The sequence below is a fragment of the Ranitomeya variabilis genome, chromosome 1 (genome assembly GCF_051348905.1).
Source record: "Ranitomeya variabilis isolate aRanVar5 chromosome 1, aRanVar5.hap1, whole genome shotgun sequence".
Classification (NCBI taxonomy): domain Eukaryota; kingdom Metazoa; phylum Chordata; class Amphibia; order Anura; family Dendrobatidae; genus Ranitomeya; species Ranitomeya variabilis.
The window spans coordinates 606,894,765-606,916,920 of record NC_135232.1 but is presented as its reverse complement, the minus strand read 5'-3'; the positions used below and the strand labels follow the sequence as shown (position 1 = coordinate 606,916,920).

The 22,156-nt window shown below is 46.9% G+C and overlaps 1 protein-coding gene and 1 long non-coding RNA gene across 3 annotated transcripts in view; one reads left to right on the top strand and one right to left on the bottom strand.

The window, feature by feature from the left end:
* LOC143770417 (Fc receptor-like protein 5) overlaps positions 1-22,156 on the bottom strand; it is a 160,831-nt gene that overhangs the window by 65,239 nt on the left and 73,436 nt on the right. For both annotated transcript variants that reach the window (XM_077260042.1, XM_077260034.1), the window contains exons 10-11: positions 4,880-5,131; positions 4,408-4,665 (exon numbers count right to left, since the gene is read on the bottom strand). In XM_077260042.1, coding sequence (XP_077116157.1) covers positions 4,408-4,665; positions 4,880-5,131 — 510 coding nt within the window. The remainder of the gene's footprint in view (positions 1-4,407; positions 4,666-4,879; positions 5,132-22,156) is intronic.
* LOC143770466 (uncharacterized) overlaps positions 19,737-22,156 on the top strand; it is a 54,613-nt gene continuing 52,193 nt past the window's right edge. Inside the window, exons 1-2 of the long non-coding RNA XR_013214638.1 lie at positions 19,737-19,883; positions 21,412-21,584. This is a non-coding gene — a long non-coding RNA (uncharacterized LOC143770466). The remainder of the gene's footprint in view (positions 19,884-21,411; positions 21,585-22,156) is intronic.

The following is a 22,156-nucleotide window of genomic DNA, read 5'->3' as shown; positions in this document are numbered from 1 at the left end:
TTACTAAACAAGTAAAATGCTGCATATTCGGATTGTTTTTGCTGGAACAAAAAGCCTTGTTGTCAGCAGCACATTGCCAGTGTAAACTGTAGATGTGCTGCTGAAAACATGATACTGTATGGTGATCTATTAGTGATCGTTCTGTCTCATCATTATTCCTCAGCTGGTGGAAAGAGGCCGGGAAACAAGCGTTGAACAACTTCAGTATTGTCGATCAAACTCGTTTAGCGGCCTGAACTCAGCGCACGTAAATACAACAGAAAGGCTTCTGTGTGATGTACAGTATGTTAGCATTTGGGGACCCATTTTAAACTTTGCCTAGGGCCCCACTTTGTCTAAAACCGGCCCTGCCTACAAGTGTACAAAGATATTATACAGTCACCATGTGACAAGTGGGCCTGTGTAACTTCAAATGCCAGGGCTGAATTTTAGTCCCAGTCCGGCCCTGCTGGGGGGATCCATAAGTCTACAGTCTCACAATGTGACTGCAGACATCAATTTACACAGGACAAGTCCTTTAAGGAAACACCAAGCATAGATCCAATTACTTCTAAAAAGTACTATTCTTGATAGACCATTGTGACACCTCTGGTACCATGTAATACAGTCTTCTACACCTCAACAACTGTTAATGGAGACTAAATGGATGATGAACTTATAGGATAAAAAATTGAAAATTCTTGATGAAATAAAGTTGTCTGATTTTGGTGGGATAGGCTAAACATCTGATGTTTATCGAGGTCTTCCACCTGTATCTTCCAGATGATGTTGGAGGTGATAAGGATTGTACAGTTTGAATTCTATCATCTTTTGATCGTATCTCACGCAGGAGACACCTCTGATTTCAACATAGTGAAGTGATCACTCAGCGGAGCCAAGCGTTCATGTGTACAGGGATATTTGGGAGTGATACCTGGTTCTCATAAAGGAGTTTGGACACTTTTTGACTCAGTTAAAGGAAAGGTGCCGCATTTTATTTTTTGTATTAAAAATAATTGTTTATATAAACAATTATTTTTCATACAAACTTCCTTTTTTTAACTTTAACATTTTTTTTATTATTAATTTCTTTTTAAGCCACTGGGCGCCGCCATTTTGCTTTGCAGGAGTGTAAGTGAAGCTGCACGTCACTTACACTCTGCATTTACGGCAGCCCTGGGCATAGAGATCTGCGTTCGGGAGCCGACTCTATAGCTTGCATTATAAGCTGCTTTCTGCTCTGGTCTGGCCACGCCCCCTGAGCCGTCCTGCACAGCAGAGGCAGGAGATCAGCGCCATCTTCCTGGAGCTCACACTGCAGCTGTGAGCTCCAGCTCCCAGGATAATCGCAGGAGCCCTGCAGCTATAGGAGGAGGAGGAGAAGACCAAGGAGGGGAGGGAGAAGAAAGGACTCAGCAGGGAGCCGTAAGTATCAGTGGGGAGGGGGAGAGGGAATCTATTCCTATCCCTTGTGGTGCTGACTCTGAGCAGTGTATCTCCTCCCATGTGTGTTACTGTCTGCTGAGCTGTGTATCTAATCCTCTCCTGTGTGATACTGACTGAGCTGTGTATCTAATCCTCTCCTGTGTGATACTGACTGAGCTGTGTATCTAATCCTCTCCTGTGTGATACTGTCTGAGCTGTGTATCTAATCCTCTCCTGTGTGATACTGTCTGAGCTGTGTATCTAATCCTCTCCTGTGTGATAGTCTGCTGAGCCATGTATCTAATCCTATCCTGTGTGATACTGACTGCTGAGTCATGTATCTAATCCTTTCCTGTGTGATACTGTGCTGAGCTGTGTACCTAATCCTATCCTGTGTGATACTGTCTGCTGAGCCGTGTATCTAATCCTCTCCTGTGTGATACTGTCTGAGCTGTGTATCTAATCCTCGCCTGTGTGATAGTCTGCTGAGCCATGTATCTAATCCTATCCTGTGTGATACTGACTGCTGAGCCATGTATCTAATCCTTTCCTGTGTGATACTGTCTGCTGAGCCGTGTATCTAATCCTCTACTGTGGGATACTGTGTGCTGAGCCATGTATCTAATCCTCTACTGTGGGATACTGTGTGCTGAGCCATCTATCTAATCCTATCCTGTGTGATACTGACTGAGCTGTGTATCTAATCCTCTCCTGTGTGATGCCGTCTGCTGAGCCATGTATCTAATCCTATCCTATGTGATACTGTGCTGAGCCTTGTATCTAATCCTATCCTGTATGATACTGTCTGAGCTGTGTATCTAATCCTCTCCTGTGTGATAGTCTGCTGAGCCATGTATCTAATCCTATCCTGTGTGATACTGACTGCTGAGCCATGTATCTAATCCTTTCCTGTGTGATACTGTGCTGAGCTGTGTATCTAATCCTCTCCTGTGTGATACTGTCTGCTGAGCCATGCATCTAATCCTATCCTGTGTGATACTGTGCTGAGCCTTGTATCTAATCCTACCCTGTGTGACACTGTGCTGAGCCGTGTATCTAATCCTCTACTGTGGGATACTGTGTGCTGAGCCATGTATCTAACCCTATCCTGTGTGATACTGACTGAGCTATGTATCTAATCCTCTCCTGTGTGATGCCGTCTGCTGAGCCATGTATCTAATCCTATCCTGTATGATACTGACTGAGCTGTGTATCTAATCCTCTCCTATGCAGTCCTCTCCCCCGTTATGTGTGATCTATATGGCGGCGTTCTGTGAGAAGTGTATGGCGGTACTATGTGATGTATATGGTGGTATTATGTGTGATCTATATGGCGATATGTGAGAACACTGGTGGTATTATGTGAGATCTATATGGCGGTATTATGTGTGCTCTATATGGCGGTATTATGTGAGATCTATATGGCGGTATGCTCTATATGGCGGTATTATGTGTGCTCTATATGGCGGTATTATGTGTGCTCTATATGGCAGTATTATGTGTGCTCTATATGGCGGTATTATGTGTGCTCTATATGGCAGTATTATGTGTGCTCTATATGGCGGTATTATGTGTGCTCTATATGGCAGTATTATGTGTGCTCTATATGGCAGTATTATGTGAGATCTATATGGCGTCGTTATGTGAGAAGTATATGGCGGTACTATGTGATGTATATGGCGGTATTATGTTTGATATATATGGCGGTATTATGTGTGATCTATATGGCGGTATTATGTGAGAACACTATGGAAGTATTATCTGCAGAAAGGGGACCAAATCTAGGGTGGTTCCGGTTGAGCAGTTGCACGCGGGTCTGGGGTAATAGAGGGGACAGCATGACCTCCAGTTAGGTGCCTTCAGGGGAGGGCTGGTGAGGCAGCTGAAGAGAGGGGTCTCATGTTTATCGTTACTATATGGCTACATTTCCTTCCCAGCATCACCCCGGACTGCGCCTGTCACCTCGCTTTCACACATCGCCAGGACAGGATCTGAGGAGGGGAATGGGGTCTTTGCATGCAAAGCCTGGATCAGAACAGGCTATCAATCAGCAGAAATGTTTCCTGGATTTCTGAGGAGACAATCCATCCTTGTGTATAAAAGACAGCGCTCTATGTACAATCCCTGGCTGCTCCGCGCACCGAACAGGGTGCCCCCCATAGACCAGCACACTGTTCTCCTGAAATACTCTGTGCTGCTGTCACCCTGCTCCCTCCACCATATATCTCCCAGAATCCTTGCTGCCTGCCATCTTCGGTGACTGTCTACTTGTCAGTATAACTTTGCAGTCACCAACAAAATGGCTGCACACTGTGTTCCTGAATCCTCTCATCCCCTAGCAAACACCAGAAGGGGAGGAGAGGAGGCATCACAGCCATGTCAGCAGACTCCGCCCATAATTACTGCAGTGCAGTAATGTGAGCTAGTTGTACACTAGGTTTTTGTCAAATTTCATTAGCTGCTCCCCCTAGTGTTTAAAAGTGGAAATGCCAAACCTTTTAAAATTATTTTTCATATTTTACTAAATTAAAAACAAATGATAATATTTTTTAAGAAAATGTAAACATTAATTGTTTACATTTTTTCAATCGCTGGAAAAAAATTTTTTTTGATGGCACCTAAATCAATATAACCCAGCAGTCAACATTATCCCATTCAGGGCTTTGGTGAGGATTACTCCAAAGCATCCACCAACCAGCTCACTGCAAGAGTGGACATCACCAAACGTCTTCCCTGTTCTCCCAGGTCTGTCTTGAACTTGCTACTGTAGGGTTTTGTTATTTGGTGCCATGTGGATACCATTATGATAGTATTGATAATAGACTTTCCTTCGCCACAAACAAGCATATAATACGATGCCCCAAATACCCTGACCAACATGAAGTAGCTTCTGGGCTATCTGGCACCCAGCACCACGGGCAGTGTCCTGGCAAATCACCAACATAAAACAAGGAATCGCTGATTAATTGTAAGAACTATTGATGTAAAAATATGAGATCTTACCGGAGATGGGGACATATAGATAGGCGGAGTAAGAGCTATAGGAGAAAGAAAAGGTATTTTTAGTGCATTTATATTCCCCGGTCATATTATAGTACGCCTTTCCCAGTGTCATAACAGATTTAGTTCCCAGAATTTTAAGGAGAGCACCATTTTTATAAAACGTAGTGCGATCTAAATCTAGACCTTGGCGATGGTGACATGTGAGGTTTAGCTCGTCACCTTCTAATGTGAATGGAGGAGCTTGCACAATGAGGTTACCTGAAAGACAAAAAACACAAAATATACAGCTTAGCAGTTGTGCCTGTCTTTGAGAACCATTTCACAGATTGTTGTTGGACTACATAATGTTGCAATATCATACACAGCTATTGGAGGAAATTGGGGCTATTCCTGGAAAATGGTCTTATTTTTGACTTCATACAACCTCATTAAGATTTAGAAAGTATTGAGATTCCTCATGTAATCGACTTACTATTCGAAACATCCAGCCTGAGGGATTCACTCATATGAGTATTAGTGGATTGGCACTGGTAATACCCACTATCACTGACAAGTGCATTCACAATGGTAAAGGTCTGTTGAGTTATATTCATCTGGTTACCGTCCTTGTACCAGACATATGCTTGGTTGTCTTTGATTTTGGCATCCACATTACATGTCATAGTCATGGTTTCTGCAGTCAAAATTTTACCAAAATTGGGTGTAAAAGACATCACTGCCATACCTAAAAAAAAGTAAATAAGATATTGAAAATGCATATCGATATTCAGCGCATTTCGAGGTGACAAGCACTTTTTCCTTCGGAAACTTCCACACATGGACACTGACTGGACAAAGTAATCATATTTTGGAGGAATCTAATGACCATCTGATTGGATGACGCTGACAAGCTTTTTCTACATTCGAATTTCTTACTGGTAATGGGGATCATAGGTGATCGAGCCCCTATTCTGTCACTGGCTAAGGGGTATTTCCAGTCCAGGGACTCAGTGAGTCAGGGATTCCTTGCCTGTTTAAGGATGGTGGTTTGGCTGCTGAAAGTGGCCAGCCACCGTGCTGATGTGTTATCATTACACATCATAAGATATCATGCACTTTGTTCACTATATCTATTTTTAGCCCGATGACTCACAGCAATAACAGTGAAATGTGTAGGGCTATACTCTCTAGGTTGCTAAACTTTAAGATCTAGGTAATATCCTCTAACAACACTAGTGTCCACTATAACTAGTGGTTACTCCCAGTCATCTATCTAGGTACTAACTGATACTATAGGATGCGGGACCACCAGAATGAGTACTAATCCTCTCATCTGTATCATTTGCTGTCGCTTATCAATAATCAGTGGAGATCTATTGTTTGTGGATTAATATTAATAACAATAGTCCAAGAATATAGGAAGATACATATATCAGTCCTGTTATGAGGGAAACCTATCTAATTATATAATTACCTTGTGATGTTTTCACATCCTGTTCCATCCAGATGTGTCCGAATCCCAGAATTCCAAGCTAGTTCACAGACCTCCATATTGGGACACCCAAGTGATAGGTGTCTCAATATAGAAACTGCTGGTGGTTCCAGCCTCTTGTGCCACCAGCGGAACAATGTCGCACCGCACACACACTTACACACACTGAATACACCGTATGTTCCACACACACACACACACACACAAACACACACTGTACATGCCATACGCAACACACACACACTGTATAGGTCGTACGTACCACACACACACTGTATACGCTGTACGCACCACACATTCACTGTATACGCCGTACGCAGCCTCTTGCGCGGTACCACCAGTGGAACACCATCGCAAACACGCCGCCGCCAGGATCAGACGAATGATTCACTGACCGCCCCCATCTTTGAACAGGAGGAGCGCATGCACAGTTTTAATGTGACTGCCGCTATCTGTCTGCACAAAGATGGCGGCGGTCTGATTTACTGTGCCTGCGTGAAGTCCGCACAGGCGCAGTGCATCATTCGGCTGATCCCGGCGGCAGATGCACGACGTCTCTATAGGCAGAGAAAGCCGGCCAGAGTAAAGGGGTTTTCCCACGAACGAAGGTTAATTTTAAAAATTGTCTGTCTGACCGTGTACGGAGCATACCACATTTCCTGAGCAGGGGAACAAGCAAAAGACAATACTGACATTACAGCAGGGGATCACAGAGGATTTCTTTTGTTCGGTAAAATATTTCACTGACTGTTTTTAAACAATATTTTACCTCACAAAATGTTTCCTCTGAGATCTCCTCCTGTGATGTCAGTATTGTCTTTTGCTTCCTCCCCTGCCCAAGAGCTGTGGTATGTTCTGTATACGGTCAGACACAGACAATTTTTTAAATTAACTTTCATGTGTGGAAAACCCCTTAAAAAAGCAAATATCAACGCCAACATGGCTCCTCCTAAAAAGTACGCCAATGACAATGAAAGGAGAGCAGCAAAGGCACAACGTCGAAGACAACAACGGGCAAATGAGACTCTTGAAGAGCAGCAGCATCGCTGGGACAAAAACAATGCATATAAGTGTAGTCGTCAAGCACATGAGTCCCCTGATGCAAAAGTCATTAGATTATCACAGGATTCAATTAGGTAACAACAGCGCCGCAGACAGAAATCTGCAGTCTTAACAAGAGACAGAGCACAGGAGGGAGACAGCTCAAACGGGACAGCACATGAGGGGAGAACACAGCACAGGAAGGAGAAAGACAGCAGACAAGGAGGATAGCACATGGGATAGACAGGTCAAAGAAGAGAGCACAGACGGGAGAAGTCAGCACATGGGGAAATACAAAATAAACTAGGCACTCAACTTAAGGATGAATTTTTTTACTTTTAATGTAGTCAAGGCAAAACGTTTAGGCCGCATCTGCCTTTATCAATTACAAACTATACAGGAGTGTCAGGGATACGTGGGAATCCTGTGGATTTTAGTGAGGCACATCTCGGTATGGTCACTTTCACAAGAGTATGGGGAGTCTAAAGGGGAAAAAACCCCAATGGTAAACAAGCCAGGGGACCTGAATGTGCACACGTGCCTGGCAAGCAACGGACGCTGCGTCTTTCTCCAGGCACGTGCATGTGACTACATTAAAAGTAAAAAAATTCATCCTTAAGTTGAGTGCCTAGTTTATTTTGTATTACTTCATGGTGTGGGATCCTACTACGGCACCTTCCTTAGTAGTGCGCACGGTTCTCTATTAGCACATGGGGAAAGACAGAGTGGATAGGTGGGTGAGCACATGGGGGGGAGAGATTCTCAATGCTGCAAAGCCTACCCCCATTGTGACATTACAGCCCTCCCGATGCAATAGCATTGGGCCTCCATCTAGTTATAGATTATTGTTTGCAGAACCTGCAATAATCTAGTTGGGTGACAGATTACTACTTACCTGGTCCTGTGAGATTCTATGTAGAAATTTTTCTTATTTTTTTGTCTTTAATTGTTGTGTTTTAATATATACATTAAAAGTTATATTTTAATATATTACTCCAATTGTATGTGACAGTGAAAATGACAGTATGTGTTCTGTCAAAGTTCAGTGGGTCGTTACATGATTAATTAAATGAACACTGGTAAAACCTATATATATATACAGTGCCTACAAGTAGTATTCAACCCCCTGCAGATTTAGCAGGTTTAATAAGATGCAAATAAGTTAGAGCCTTCAAACTTCAAACAAGAGCAGGATTTATTAACAGATGCATGAATCTTACAAACCAAAAAGTTTTGTTGCTCAGTTAAATTTTTATAAATTTTAAACATAAAAGTGTGGGTCAATTATTATTCAACCCCTAGGTTTAATATTTTGTGGAATAACCTTTGTTTGCAATTACAGCTAATAATCGTCTTTTATAAGACCTGATCAGGCCGGCACAGGTCTCTGGAGTTATCTTGGCCCACTCCTCCATGCAGATCTTCTCCAAGTTATCTAGGTTCTTTGGGTGTCTCATGTGGACTTTAATCTTGAGCTCCTTCCACAAGTTTTCAATTTGGTTAAGGTCAGGAGACTGACTAGGCCACTGCAACACCTTGATTTTTTGCCTCTTGAACCAGGCCTTGGTTTTATTGGCTGTGTGCTTTGGGTTGTTGTTTTGTTGGAAGATGAAATGACGACCCATCTTAAGATCCTTGATGGAGGAGCGGAGGTTCTTGGCCAAAATCTCCAGGTAGGCCGTGCTATCCATCTTCCCATGGATACGGACCAGATGGCCAGGCCCCTTGGCTGAGAAACAGCCCCACAGCATGATGCTGCCACCACCATGCTTGACTGTAAGGATGGTATTCTTGGGGTCGTATGCAGTGCCATCCAGTCTCCAAACGTCACGTGTGTGGTTGGCCCCAAAGATCTCGATCTTGGTCTCATCAGACCAGAGAAACTTGAACCAGAGTCTCAGAGTCCTCCAAGTGATCATGAGCAAACTGTAGACGAGCCTTGACATGACGCTTTGAAAGTAAAGGTACCTTACGGGCTCGTCTTGAACGGAGACCATTGCGGTGGAGTACGTTACTTATGGTATTGACTGAAACCAATGTCCCCACTGCCATGAGATCTTCCCGGAGCTCCTTCCTTGTTGTCCTTGGGTTAGCCTTGACTCTTCGGACAAGCCTGGCCTCGGCACGGGAGGAAACTTTCAAAGGCTGTCCAGGCCATGGAAGGCTAACAGTAGTTCCATAAGCCTTCCACTTCCGGATGATGCTCCCAACAGTGGAGACAGGTAGGCCCAACTCCTTGGAAAGGGTTTTGTACCCCTTGCCAGCCTTGTGACCCTCCACGATCTTGTCTCTGATGGCCTTGGAATGCTCCTTTGTCTTTCCCATGTTGACCATGTTTGAGTGCTGTTCACAAGTTTGGGGAGGGTCGTAAATAGTCAGAAAAGGCTGGAAAAAGAGATAATTAATCCAAACATGTGAAGCTCATTGTTCTTTGTGCCTGAACTACTTCTTAATACTTTAGGGGAACCAAACAGAATTCTGGTGGGTTGAGGGGTTGAATAATAAATGACCCTCTGAAAAAACTTTTCCCAATTTAAAAAAAATAAACAAAGAAATAACATTCTTTTTTGCTGCAGTGCATTTCACACTTCCAGGCTGATCTACAGTCCAAATGTCACAATGCCAAGTTAATTCCAAATGTGTAAACCTGCTAAATCTGCAGGGGGTTGAATACTACTTGTAGGCACTGTGTATATATATATATATATATATATATATATATATATATATATATATATATATACCTTCCTTGTACAATATATATTCCTTGTACAAAGTGTGTATGTAACAGGGCCAAGGTGATAGTCATGGTGAGGAGCTGCTGTTCCAGCACGCCCTGGCACCCCGCAATATAAACACAATGTTCCTTCTCAGGTGTGGTGTGTATGCAAGGTATTTCACTCACTTGAGGGTAAAGTTACCTTCACACTAAACGATATCGCTAGCGATCCGTGACGTTGCAGCGTCCTGGCTAGCGATATCGTTCAGTTTGACACGCAGCAGCGATCAGGATCCTGCTGTGATATCGCTGGTCGTTGAACAAAGTTCAGAACTTTATTTGGTCGTCAGAGCGGCGTGTATCGTCGTGTTTGACACCAAAAGCAACGATACCAGCGATGTTTTACACTGGTAACCAGGGTAAACATCGGGTTACTAAGCGCAGGGCCGCGCTTAGTAACCCGATGTTTACCCTGGTTACCAGTGTAAAATGTAGAAAATGTAAAATGTAGAAAAAACAAACAGTACATACTCACCTTCGCATCCCCCGGCGTCCGCTTCCTACACTGACTGAGTGCCGTAAAGTGAAAGTGAAAGTACAGCACAACGTCACCGCTCTGCTGTTAGGGCCGGCGCTCAGTCATTGCAGGAAGCGGACGGCGAGGGACGTGAATGTGAGTATGTACTGATTTTTTTACATTTTACGCTGCCCATGCCCATGTGTCTGTACACAGGTAGGGCCTGAATTAATGAGCCTTGTCATAACACAGCTCTGGATAATCACCTCACTGTTCTTCTTTCTCCTCACAACAACCAACTACCTCAGGAACACATTCTCCTCACCCTTCTCTAGCTCCTCCCACTAACAAGCATCTAATTGGTTTAAATATTTCTTATCTTAACTCAATCTAATCTCTTAATCTAGAGTGCCTCCCACTGTTCTAAGTCCTATAGTAACCCTTACTAACGCTGAGCCTTACTCCCTGTCTCTATCCCCAACCCATAAAGATACCGTATATACTCGAGTATAAGCCTACCCGAGTATAAGCCGACCCCCTAATTTTTCCACAAAAAAGTGGGAAAATTCAATGACTTGAGAATAAGCCTGGGGTGGAAAATGCAGCAGCTACCGGTAAATTTCAAAAATAAAAATAGGTACCAATAAAAGTAAAATTAATTGAGATATAAACCCGGGAGAGCTCTAGCGAGGTTTTTGCACCCCCGTGCCCCCACCACTTATATCCATACCATGAGGTCTGCTACGGGTGAACTGGTCCTTTTTCCTGAGGAGATTGTGGACTCATTCAGAGCATATTATGACTCTCTCTACAATTTAAGCGGCCCGTTGTCTGATAGGTCCCCTTCTGAGTTTCAAGCACGGGTGGACGACTACATCAGGGACACTGAGCTCCCGTCTATGTCGGTGGAAGAGTCTGAGGCCCTGGAGAGTCCTCTCTCGGAACAGGAGGTTTTAGACACGATAAAATCTTTGGCTAATGGTAAAAGCCCTGGTCCTGATGGATTCTCCGCAGCCTTCTATAAGTTATATGCAAATTCCCTGGTCCCCTTCATGACCAAACTGTTTAACTCCATCTCGACCAACTGCCCCTTTGCCCCTCAAACGCTGATGGCCACAATCACCGTGATTCCTAAACCGGGGAAAGATCCTCTATTGTGTGCAAGCTATAGGCCCATATCCCTCATTAATGTGGATGTGAAGGTATTCGCGAAAGTGTTAGCTGGTAGACTGAACCCTATTCTCCCTGGGTCCATCCATAGTGATCAGGTGGGCTTTGTGCCGCACAGGGAGGTCAAGGATAACACGGTGAAGACGTTGCTTCTGACCTCGTACATGCGCACAGGAAAGGTACTAGCATGTTTATTATCTATTGACGCTGAGAAGGCATTTGATCGCCTAGGTTGGACCTTTCTATGTGCCTCCCTGAAGCAACTGGGGGTGGGACCTAACATGTTGGAGAGGATTTTTGCTCTGTATCATAGGCCTATGGCCCGTCTTAGAGTGAACGGCACCCTTTCCCCGCCCATTGACATAAGAAACGGGACCCGTCAGGGTTGCCCCCTTTCCCCCTTACTTTATATCCTTGCGATCGAGCATCTGGCAGTGGCATTATGGAAGACACCTGATATTGAGGGTCTGCGGATTGGCCAACATGAGTTTAAGATATCCCTGTATGCGGATGATATATTGCTGTACATTACCAACCCGACCGTGGCTTTCCCTGTACTCCTCCGTGAGTTCCGTAGGTTCGGGGAGGTTTCAAACTTTAAAGTTTACTATTCCAAGACGGTGGCGCTCAATATCTCCCTGCCTGATGATCTAGTCTCTCAGCTCCAGGCGTCCTTCTCTTTTAAGTGGAAGACCGACGCCTTAAAATATTTAGGAGTCTTAATACCTGCTCACACTAGCGCAACATATGCTCTGAGCTACGTCCCGCTCCTGCAGAAAACTATCTCGGACCTTAAACGCAGGGGCGTAACTACCGCGGTCGCAGGGGTCGCAATTGCGACGGGGCCCGCAGTGCTTAGGGGCCCACCCAGTCCAGCAGACTGGGCGGGCTCCTAAGAACTCTAAGCTACAAAATGGGCTGCCGGCCCTTTAAATAATTATTCCTTACAGGCCCTGCTGCGCGTGCACTCGCGATCACGGGTGGGACTGCACTTGACCCGCAGCAGAGCCCCTCCACCGCAGAGAGCCGCACACCACTACTATAGCTGCCACTGCTCTGTGCGCACAGGACCTGTGATGAGGTCACAGGAGGGGAGGAGTTGGAGTCACATGATCAAGGGCTTCCGTGTAGTGCAGGACAGTAGTGCAGTGCTGTTTGTCATCATGCTGGAGGAGGGTAAGCTTTTGTGTGAGGTCAGGAGGGGTTTGGGTGGATGTAGCAGAGCAGTGTGTGTATGAGGTGTACGGAGCAGAGCCGGGTGTGCATGAGGTGTACGGAGCGGAGCCGGGTGTGCATGAGGTGTACGGAGCGGAGCCGGGTGTGTATGAGGTGTACGGAGCGGAGCCGGGTGTGTATGAGGTGTACGGAGCGGAGCCGGGTGTACGAGGTGTACGGAGCGGAGCCGGGTGTGTACGAGGTGTACGGAGCAGAGCTGGGTGTGTATGAGGTGTACGGAGCAGAGCCGGGTGTGCATGAGGTGTACGGAGCAGAGCCGGGTGTGCATGAGGTGTACGGAGCGGAGCTGGGTGTGTATGAGGTGTACGGAGCGGAGCCGGGTGTGTATGAGGTGTACGGAGCAGAGCCGGGTGTGTATGAGGTGTACGGAGCGGAGCCGGGTGTGTATGAGGTGTACGGAGCGGAGCCGGGTGTGTACGAGGTGTACGGAGCGGAGCCGTGTGTGTACGAGGTGTACGGAGCAGAGCCGTGTGTGTACGAGGTGTACGGAGCGGAGCCGTGTGTGTACGAGGTGTACGGAGCGGAGCCGGGGGTGTACGAGGTGTACGGAGCGGAGCCGGGGGTGTACGGAGCGGAGCCGGGTGTGTACGAGGTGTATGGAGCGGAGCCGTGTGTGTACGAGGTGTACGGAGCGGAGCCGTGTGTGTACGAGGTGTACGGAGCGGAGCCGTGTGTGTACGAGGTGTACGGAGCGGAGCCGTGTGTGTACGAGGTGTACGGAGCGGAGCCGTGTGTGTACGAGGTGTACGGAGCGGAGTCGGGGGTGTACGGAGCGGAGTCGGGTGTGTACGAGGTGTCGCATCTCTGCTTCAGGAAAATGGCCGCCGCGATCTCCATCTAGGCACGCGCGGCATCCTGCGGCCATTTTCCTGAAGCCGCGGCCAGCAGAGCGCCGCTTCTGCGCACGCGCGGCCAAAGGAAGATGGCCGCCCCCACCGATCACCAATGAAATGTCGCACATCACGCTATTTTCACTCCCCTGTGCAGTGGATTCGGGACCTTGGGCATGCGCACACCACTACGCCACCAACGGAAAACTAAGCAAGATCTGGGGGAAGACACCACGCCCATCTGACCAGACCAGCCTGATTGACAGGCGAAAACGGCGACTTTGGTAACGTATTTCGGCAGCATAGGTGGGGAATCGGGGTCCACAAAATACACTATTGTAATGCACAGCTCAGGCCCTATTTAACAGTATTTTTATCTCATACGGAAAAAACGGGGTGACAGGTTCCCTTTAAGAGAAAGCCAAAATAACCCCGGGACAGAAGGCGAGAGCAGGGGGGAGGTGCGGGACAGAGCCGCTTTAGGCTAGTTTCACACTAGCGTTAACTGCAATACGCCGCAAATGCGTCATTTTGCCGAAAATACGCATCCAGCAAAAGTTCTTACTGGATACGTTTTTTCGTCATAGACTAACATTAGCGACGCATTTGCGACGCATTGCCAAACGTCGCGTCCGTTTTGCGACGCTTGGGCGTGTGGTAGTGGACCGTCGGGAGAAAAAAACCTTACATGTAACGTTTTTTGCTCCCGACGGTCCACTTTTTCCGACCGCGCATGCGCGGCCGGAACTCCGCCCCCACCTACCCGCACTTCCCCGCACCTCACAATGGGGCAGCGGATGCGTGGGAAAAATGCATCCGCTGCCCCCGTTGTGCGGCGGAGACCACACTAGCGTCGGGAACGTCGGCCCGACGCACAGCGACGGGTTGTTCCCGACGCTAGTGTGAAACTAGCCTTAGTCAGGAGAAGCTGAGGAGCTGCAGCCGGTTTACATCAGCCACCCCTGTACCAGAGAGGAGATTGTGAGTTGTGTATATGAGCTGGTATCTCTGGTGTGTGTGTGTGTGTGTGTGGTATCTGTAGTGTGTGTGTGATAACTGTAGTATGTGTGTGATATCTGTAGTATGATGTGTGTGTGTGTGATATCTGTAGTGTGTGTATGTGTGTGTGTGTGTGATATCTGTAGTGTGTGTATGTGTGTGTGTGTGTGTGTGTGATATCTGTAGTGTGTGTGTGTGTGTTATCTGTAGTGTGTGTGTGTGTGTGTGTGTGATATCTGTAGTATGATGTGTGTGTGTGTGATATCTGTAGTATGTCTGTGTGTGTGTGATATCTGTAGTGTGTGTGTGTGATAACTGTAGTATGTGTGTGATATCTGTAATATGATGTGTGTGTGATATCTGTAGTATGATGTGTGTGTGTGATATCTGTAGTGTGTGTGTGATATCTGTAGTATGTGTGTGTGTGAGGCAGCGGCGTAACTACTACGGTCGCAGCTGCAAGCGGCTCTGGCAGGTCAGGGGGCCGTGAGTCCCCTTGAGCCTGTCTCCCTTATGCTTGTGTCCCCATGTGCCAGTCTCCCTTGCCCATTAGTCCCTGTGTGTCCCCATGTGCCTGTCTCCCTTGTCCCCTTATGCTTGTGTCCCTTGTCCCCGTGTGCCAGTCTCCCTTGCCCATTAGTCCCTGTGTGTCCCCTTGAGCCTGTCTCCCTTATGCTTGTGTCCCCGTGTGCCAGTCTCCCTTGCCCATTAGTCCCTGTGTGTCCCCATGTGCCTGTCTCCTATGTCCCCTTGTGCTTCTGTCAGTCTCCTTTGTCCCCTTGTGCTTGTGTCAGTCTCCTTTGCCCACTAGTCCCTGTGTGTCAGTCTCCCTTTCCCACTTGTCCCTGTGTGTCCCCTTGTGCTTGTATCCCTTGTCCCCTTGTGTCAGTCTCTTGCTCACTAGTCCCTATGTGTCCCCTTGTGCCTGTCTCCCTTGTCCCCTTGTGCTTGTCCCTTGTCCCCGTGTGTCAGTCTCCATTGCCCACTAGTCCCCTTGTATCAGTCTCCCTTGCCCACTATTCCCCGTGTGTCAGTCTCCCTTGCCCACTAGTCCGTGTCCCCGTGTGCCAGTCTCTCTTGTCCACTAGTCCCCGTGTGCCCTTTGTGTCAGTCTCCCTTGCCCACTTGTGTCAGTCTCCCTTGCCCACTAGACCCCTTGTATCCTTCTCCCCTGCCTCCTAGCCCCCATGTGTCCCCTAGTGCCTGTCTTCCTTGCCCCCTTGTTCCCTCTCCTCTGCCCCCTCGTCACCATTTGCTCGTGTCTTTGTCACTGCCCCTGTATGGAGGGGCTGCATTATACTATGAGGGGGGGGCTGCATTGTATTCTATGGGGCTTACATTAAATTTTATGGCGGGGGGGGCCCCATTTGGAAGTTCGCACCGGGGCCCATAACTTTGTAGTTACGCCACTGCTTAAACGGTATGGCAGACCTCAACTATCTTGGTTCAGACGGGTGGGAGTGGTCAAAATGGATATTTTACCCCAATTTCTCTATCTCTTTCAGACTGCTCCAGTGCAGGTTCCAGATTGCTTTTTCAGGTGCCTGCAGTCGGCCATCAATAGCTTTATTTGGGGAACTAAGAAGCTGCGGACTCGATTCTAATTGTTAGTGAGACCCAAGACTAAAGGGGGGGTAGGCCTTCCTGATTTTAAACGTTATTATCAGGCAGTCTTGCTCTCTAGGATTGTCGATTGGAGGTTTGGTGATGCTCATAAACAGTGGGTGCTCCTGGAGAAACTTTTATCGCCCTCTTCTTTGTACTGGCTGCCTTGGCTGGGGGGGGACCGGACGCCCACCTATGTCGAGTTTTGCTCCACTCACACAGATTGTCTTGAGGTTTTGGGATAGATCCCATGTGAAATTATGCCTGACCTCCCGATTGAGCAGACTAAGTCCCCTTTTTGACAATCCGGCCTTTCCCCCAGAAATAAATAGGTCTACGTATCTTTGTTGGTCACGACTAGTGTTGAGCATTCCGATACCGCAAGTATCGGGTATCGGCCGATACTTGCGGTATCGGAATTCCGATACCGAGATCCGATACTTTTGTGGTATCGGGAATCGGTATCAGAACCACATTAATGTGTAAAATAAAGAATTAAAATAAAAAATATTGATCTACTCACCTGTCCAGAGGCCCCTGCACCTTACCGCTGTTAACCGGCAGCTTCCGTTGCTTAAAATGAGCGCGTTTAGGGCCTTCCATGACGTCACGGCTTCTAGGAATTTAGGACCTGAGAATGACGTCACGGCTTGTGATTGGTCGCGTGGCGGTCACATGAGCGGCACGCGACCAATCAGAAGCCGTGACGTCATGGAAGGCCCTAAATGCGCTCATTTTAAGCAACGGAAGCTGCCGGTTAACAGCGGTAAGGTGCAGGGGCCTCCGGACAGGTGAGTATATCAATATTTTTTATTTTAATTCTTTATTTTACACATTCATATGGATCCCAGGGCCTGAAGGAGAGTTTCCTCTCCTTCAGAACCTGGGAACCATCAGGATACCTTCCGATACTTGGTGTCCCATTGACTTGTATTGGTATCGGGTATCGGTATCGGCGATATCCGATACTTTTCGGGTATCGGCCGATACTATCCGATACCGATACTTTCAAGTATCGGACGGTATCGCTCAACACTAGTCACGACTTGACGGGGTGGGACTGGTACAGGTGAAGGATAAGCTCGCGGGGCTCTGCGGCATGTGGGGGTTACGAGGTTCTGGTCTTATGACACCGCTGTCCTGGCTAGAGTTTCTGCAATTGCGGAGCTTTCTTTCCAGTGTGCCGATGGGGGCGGTGACACCATTTGAGTCCCTGATGCTCCCTACCGAGGGTCCTTCCCATGTCGTTTCGGTGCTCTATGGCCTGGTCTTGAATTCACTTCCCCCTACTACGCTTGGATTTATGAAGGCTTGGGAGAGGGACCTGGGGATCACCTTTTCTGAGGTGGATAGTCTGAAAATCTTCACTCTTGCACATAAGATGACAATGTCCAGTCAGGCGCAGGAGAGGAATTATAAATTACTGACACGCTGGTATAAGTGACCCTTCTCCACAGAATTAACCCGGAGATCTCGGATGCCTGCAGGAGATGTGGCTCCGTCACGGGCTCTGTGCTTCATGTTTGGTGGTCCTGTCGTCCCTTGCAACCCTTCTGGAACTCAGTTTTCGATGCCTTTCACTTGATGACTGGGGTCCGCCATGAGCCCTCCCCCCAAATGGCCCTACTATCCCTGATACCTAGTTCGATAGCTTCCGCTAAAAAGATCCTGAGATTTTGCCTAAAAGCTGCCAGGGCAGTTATTCCCCGACATTGGAGGTCCACTGAGGTCCCCTCCACGGGGGAATGGATAGCTGAAATGGATAGATTATATCGTCTGGAGTCGCTGGTGGCAGGTGATGGTGATGCTGCATATGACCAGGGACGCACCTGGTTTCTCTGGCAATCCTTCAAGGAGAGCACAGGGTTCCTGACCTGGTTGCGTACATACTCATAATTCTCAATACGTGGGCGTGTACTTGGCTGGGTCTCCCTTAACCCCCCTCCCCTCTCCCTCCTTACTCCCCTTCTTTTCCATCCCCCCCCCCCTACCTTTTTTTTTTCTCTTCTCTTTTTCTTTCTTTCTCTCTTTCTTTCCTTTTCTCCTATCTCTACAATTGCTTTTCTTATAGGTTCTGTATTCTGTATGTAAGGTCCATGTCCCAACGTGATTCTCAAGACGAGAAGCATTTACCCTTTATGTGCCAGAGTTCTTGTTCAACTACACTTGTGCTGTGTTCTCAGAGGCGTAATGTATAGCTCTGGACATTGTAATGATTCTTTTTATTGTTTTTCCTGTTTAAAATTTCAATTAAAAATTTCAATAAATATATTTACTGAAAAAAAAAATTAATTGAGATATCAGTAGGTTAAGTGTATTTGAATATCAATATTGAATCAGGAGCCCCATATAATGCTCCATACAGTTAATTAAGGGCCCCAAAGATGCTCCATATAGTTCATGATGGGCCCCATAAGATGCTCCATATTAAAATATGCCCCATATAATGCTGCACAAAGGTTAATAATGGCCCCATAAGATGCTCCATAGACACATTTGCCCCATACAGTACTGCATAAAGGTTAATAAGGGTCCCATAAGATGCTCCATAGAGACAATTGCCCAATATAATGCTGCAGAAACATTGATTATGGCCCCATAAGATGCCCCATACAGACATTTGCCCTATACAATGCTGCACAAATGATGATGATGGCCCCATAAGATGCTCCATAGACACATTTGCCCCATATAATGCTGTACAAATGTTGATTATGGCCCCATAAGATTATTATTATTATTATTATTTATATAGCACCATTAATTCCATGGTGCTGTACATGAGGGCTCCATAGAGATATTTGCCCCATATAATGCTGCACAAATGGTGATTATGGCCCCATAAGATGCTCCATAAAGATATTTGCCCCATACAGTGCTCCACAAATGCTGATTATGGCCCCATAAGATGCTCCATAGACACATTTGCCCCATATGCTGTTGCTGCGATTAAAAAAAAATGACATACTCACCTCTCGTCGCTCAGACCCCCAGCGCTTGCAATATTCACCTCTCCTCGTTAAGGGTGCCGCTCCGTCTTCCGTGTCCTCTGCACTGACGTTCAGGCAGAGGGCACGGACTAACCACATCATTGTGCCCTCTGACCTGAGAATCACTGCAGAGGACGCGGAAGATGGAGCGGCGCCCGGAACGAGGAGAGGTGAATATTGCGCAGTGCTCCACCTTCCCATTAAACTCACCTGGTCCCGGCGTGGTCCCTGGTTCTCCGGGCGCTGACAGCTTCTTCCAGCGTTGAGCGGTCACCGATACCGCTCATTACAGTAATGAATATGCAGCTCCACCCCTATGGGAGTGGAGTCGGGTCCATATTCATTACTGTAATGAGTATATACGGTATATAATTTGCACAACACATGAACAATACATGCACAATAAAACAATATCACATTGCATGACATTTTATATGCAACATGTATCCGATTTTATTAAGAAGATGTGCACAGGGATGTAGGGCACAAATTAGCCCCTGGCACACCCCCTACATGTACATAATATAAAATTGTATATTACAAAGGTATGTACAACGTATAAAAGAGCATATACTAATTAATTTGTTTGTTTCAATAAAATTATTAATGTTTGATTTATTTCCTTTAGTAGATTTTATTGTACCATTATACCCTTAAGTGTAGCAGTGGTGGGGGCTGGTCGTTTGCTCCCTGACACTTCAAGAGTTAAATGCATTTGATCTTTATTTTATAGGGACAGTGTGGGCCTAATACTCGGGTCAGTGGATTGCCAAAAATATCCTTCCATGTGATTCTGTCTAACTGCCTGGGGCAACCTCGAGATTGACGTCGGGGCCTAGGGAGAACTCGGTCTGTGAAGCTACAGGGAAAGATGGACTTAGACTCCATTGGAAGAAAGGTATTGCAATCCGAATATACTGCTAGTGGTGGAGAAGACTCGCTAGGGCTAGAGAAGCAAGTGAGATTGACATGCTACCTATACCGAGAACCAGGGCTGAAGTTGTATCCGGTACCTGTGGGAAATATGGCAACCCGTTGGATCTTATCCTCTACATCTGCCTTGTAGTGCAGCGCTCACTGTATGTGTTGGATGACACTCACTTGGCATGAAATTAGGGCACACAGGAACAGTTTCTCACTTAAACAGACCATCTGGTTTATTTAAACGCAGCATAAACCGAATAGAGTACAGTGCGTTTCGTTATATCCAAGAACATAATAATAAGACACCAGTCTGTTTATGTAGCAGATACACCTCTGCTTTTCTTACAACCCCCTTGTCTGAGGTTACCTTCCAAAAGCTCAGCTCCACATGCTGACTCCTTGTCAGTCCTGGATTCTAAGGAAGCTGCTTTTCTAGGATCACTGTCCCATAGAAAGACTTGCTCAGCAAGGTCTCACCTGACAGTTACAGACCCTTAGAAAGATGGTAGCTTCCCCACGACAGTTAGCCATCACATGGCCTCACCATGTGCTATTCAGGAATCCAATCCTCTTGCAGGACCTTCCAACAAAGAGACCCTGTGATCCCACCACAGTCTCATTATAACATATGAGACCCACCCCTTGATGGAAGGTGTGTGGTTAGCCAGACCCGCCCAACTCTCCGGCTAACCCTGTAAGCCCAGCTCTTATAAGCTAAACAAGGCTCGTGGAACTACAGGTCCCGGAGCAACATTTCAGGCTTGCAGCGCAGAGGACCTCCTCCTCTGCAACACATACCGGCCATTCACAACAACGCCGGTCACTTTCTCACATACCCCCCTCTGTTCAAACTTGTGGGGTTGAACACTTGTCATAAACCAGGGGCCTCAAGACAGGTCACACCTGTTACCTTGCCCTACCATTCGAGAGGGCCTTTCCAGTCGGTTTTGAGTGTCAGTTCGCGAAACATAGTCCATCACTGTCACTAAATTCCTGTCTGTGAATAATGCACTGTCGGACTTTGTCTCCTCACGTTTCGGAGTCATAACTTTGTTAGGCCTCCCTCGCCCCCAGCCATCAGAATGTAGGTACAATTTCCTTGCACCCCCTAAGTACTGTCTGGCCTTGGGCTTCAGCCCTTGAGTCACTGTCTGTCCATGTCACCAGACCCTTTTTAGTCACCACATCTCTCATGTATGCTTCTTTACCAGACCTCTCTCTCCTTGACCGTCTCTAATGGTTGGTGCGGTCATGAGACTCACTTACAGTCGAGCTTACTGTCTGGTCTGAGTCTGACCCATCTAGTACGCTACAGGGTCTCCCACCTAGGTCACTCAGCACTGAGCTAACTACTTACTACTACTTTGAACTCTTCTATTCTTTAGGGAACCCCTTCATTTCTCCAGTCCTCGAGTTGAAAATGGTCGCCATCTTCTTTCCATTTCCTGCAGCTGTTTACTAATCTGCAGTCTGTCAAGTCTTAGCTGCTCTATCTCCCTTAGGTATGCCGGACGATATTCAAGGGGCATTCGGAAATTCCTAAGACTTTCCATTGACCCATCAATGACGAATGGAATCATCCCATCTTCACCGGCTACCTGGGCTTCGTCATCAGCCAGAATCCTCACTCTCGCCACCCCGGATTTATTCACAATTTCCCTCATCACTTTTCCAAGTAAGTATATAATTCCACATGTGTTAATTCATAGTTTTGATGCCTTCAGTGTGAATGTACAATTTTCACAGTCATGAAAATACAGAAAAATCTTTAAATGAGAAGGTGTGTCCAAACTTTTGGGCTGTACTGTACATAGCATGAACTTTGTTGTTCCCGGCTACAGTCCAATGGCACATTCGTTGCCACCCCTTTTTTGGCCACGGCCCCTATTTGGGTCACCATCTCTTTTGGGACTCCACCCCTTTTGGGGCAACCATCCCTCTTTGGGTCACTGCCTCCTTTTGGGCCTCCACCCCTTTTAGGAACACCACCCCTCTCTGGAGTACACCCCGTGGACTCCCCTATGGCTCTCTTAGGCCCCAGTTTGCAGAGTACACTGATATCTCTCTGGGCTTGCACTGACCCTTTAAGAGTTTGTGCGACCTGGACCACCGATGTCCTCTTATGACACCTCACCAGCTCCTGCTGGTGCTGCCACAATTCCTTCTGCAGCTACTGGCTCACCTGGCACCTGGCTGCTGATCACAAGCCACTGCTGCTACTCCTGCACAAGGCTCCGCACTGCTCTG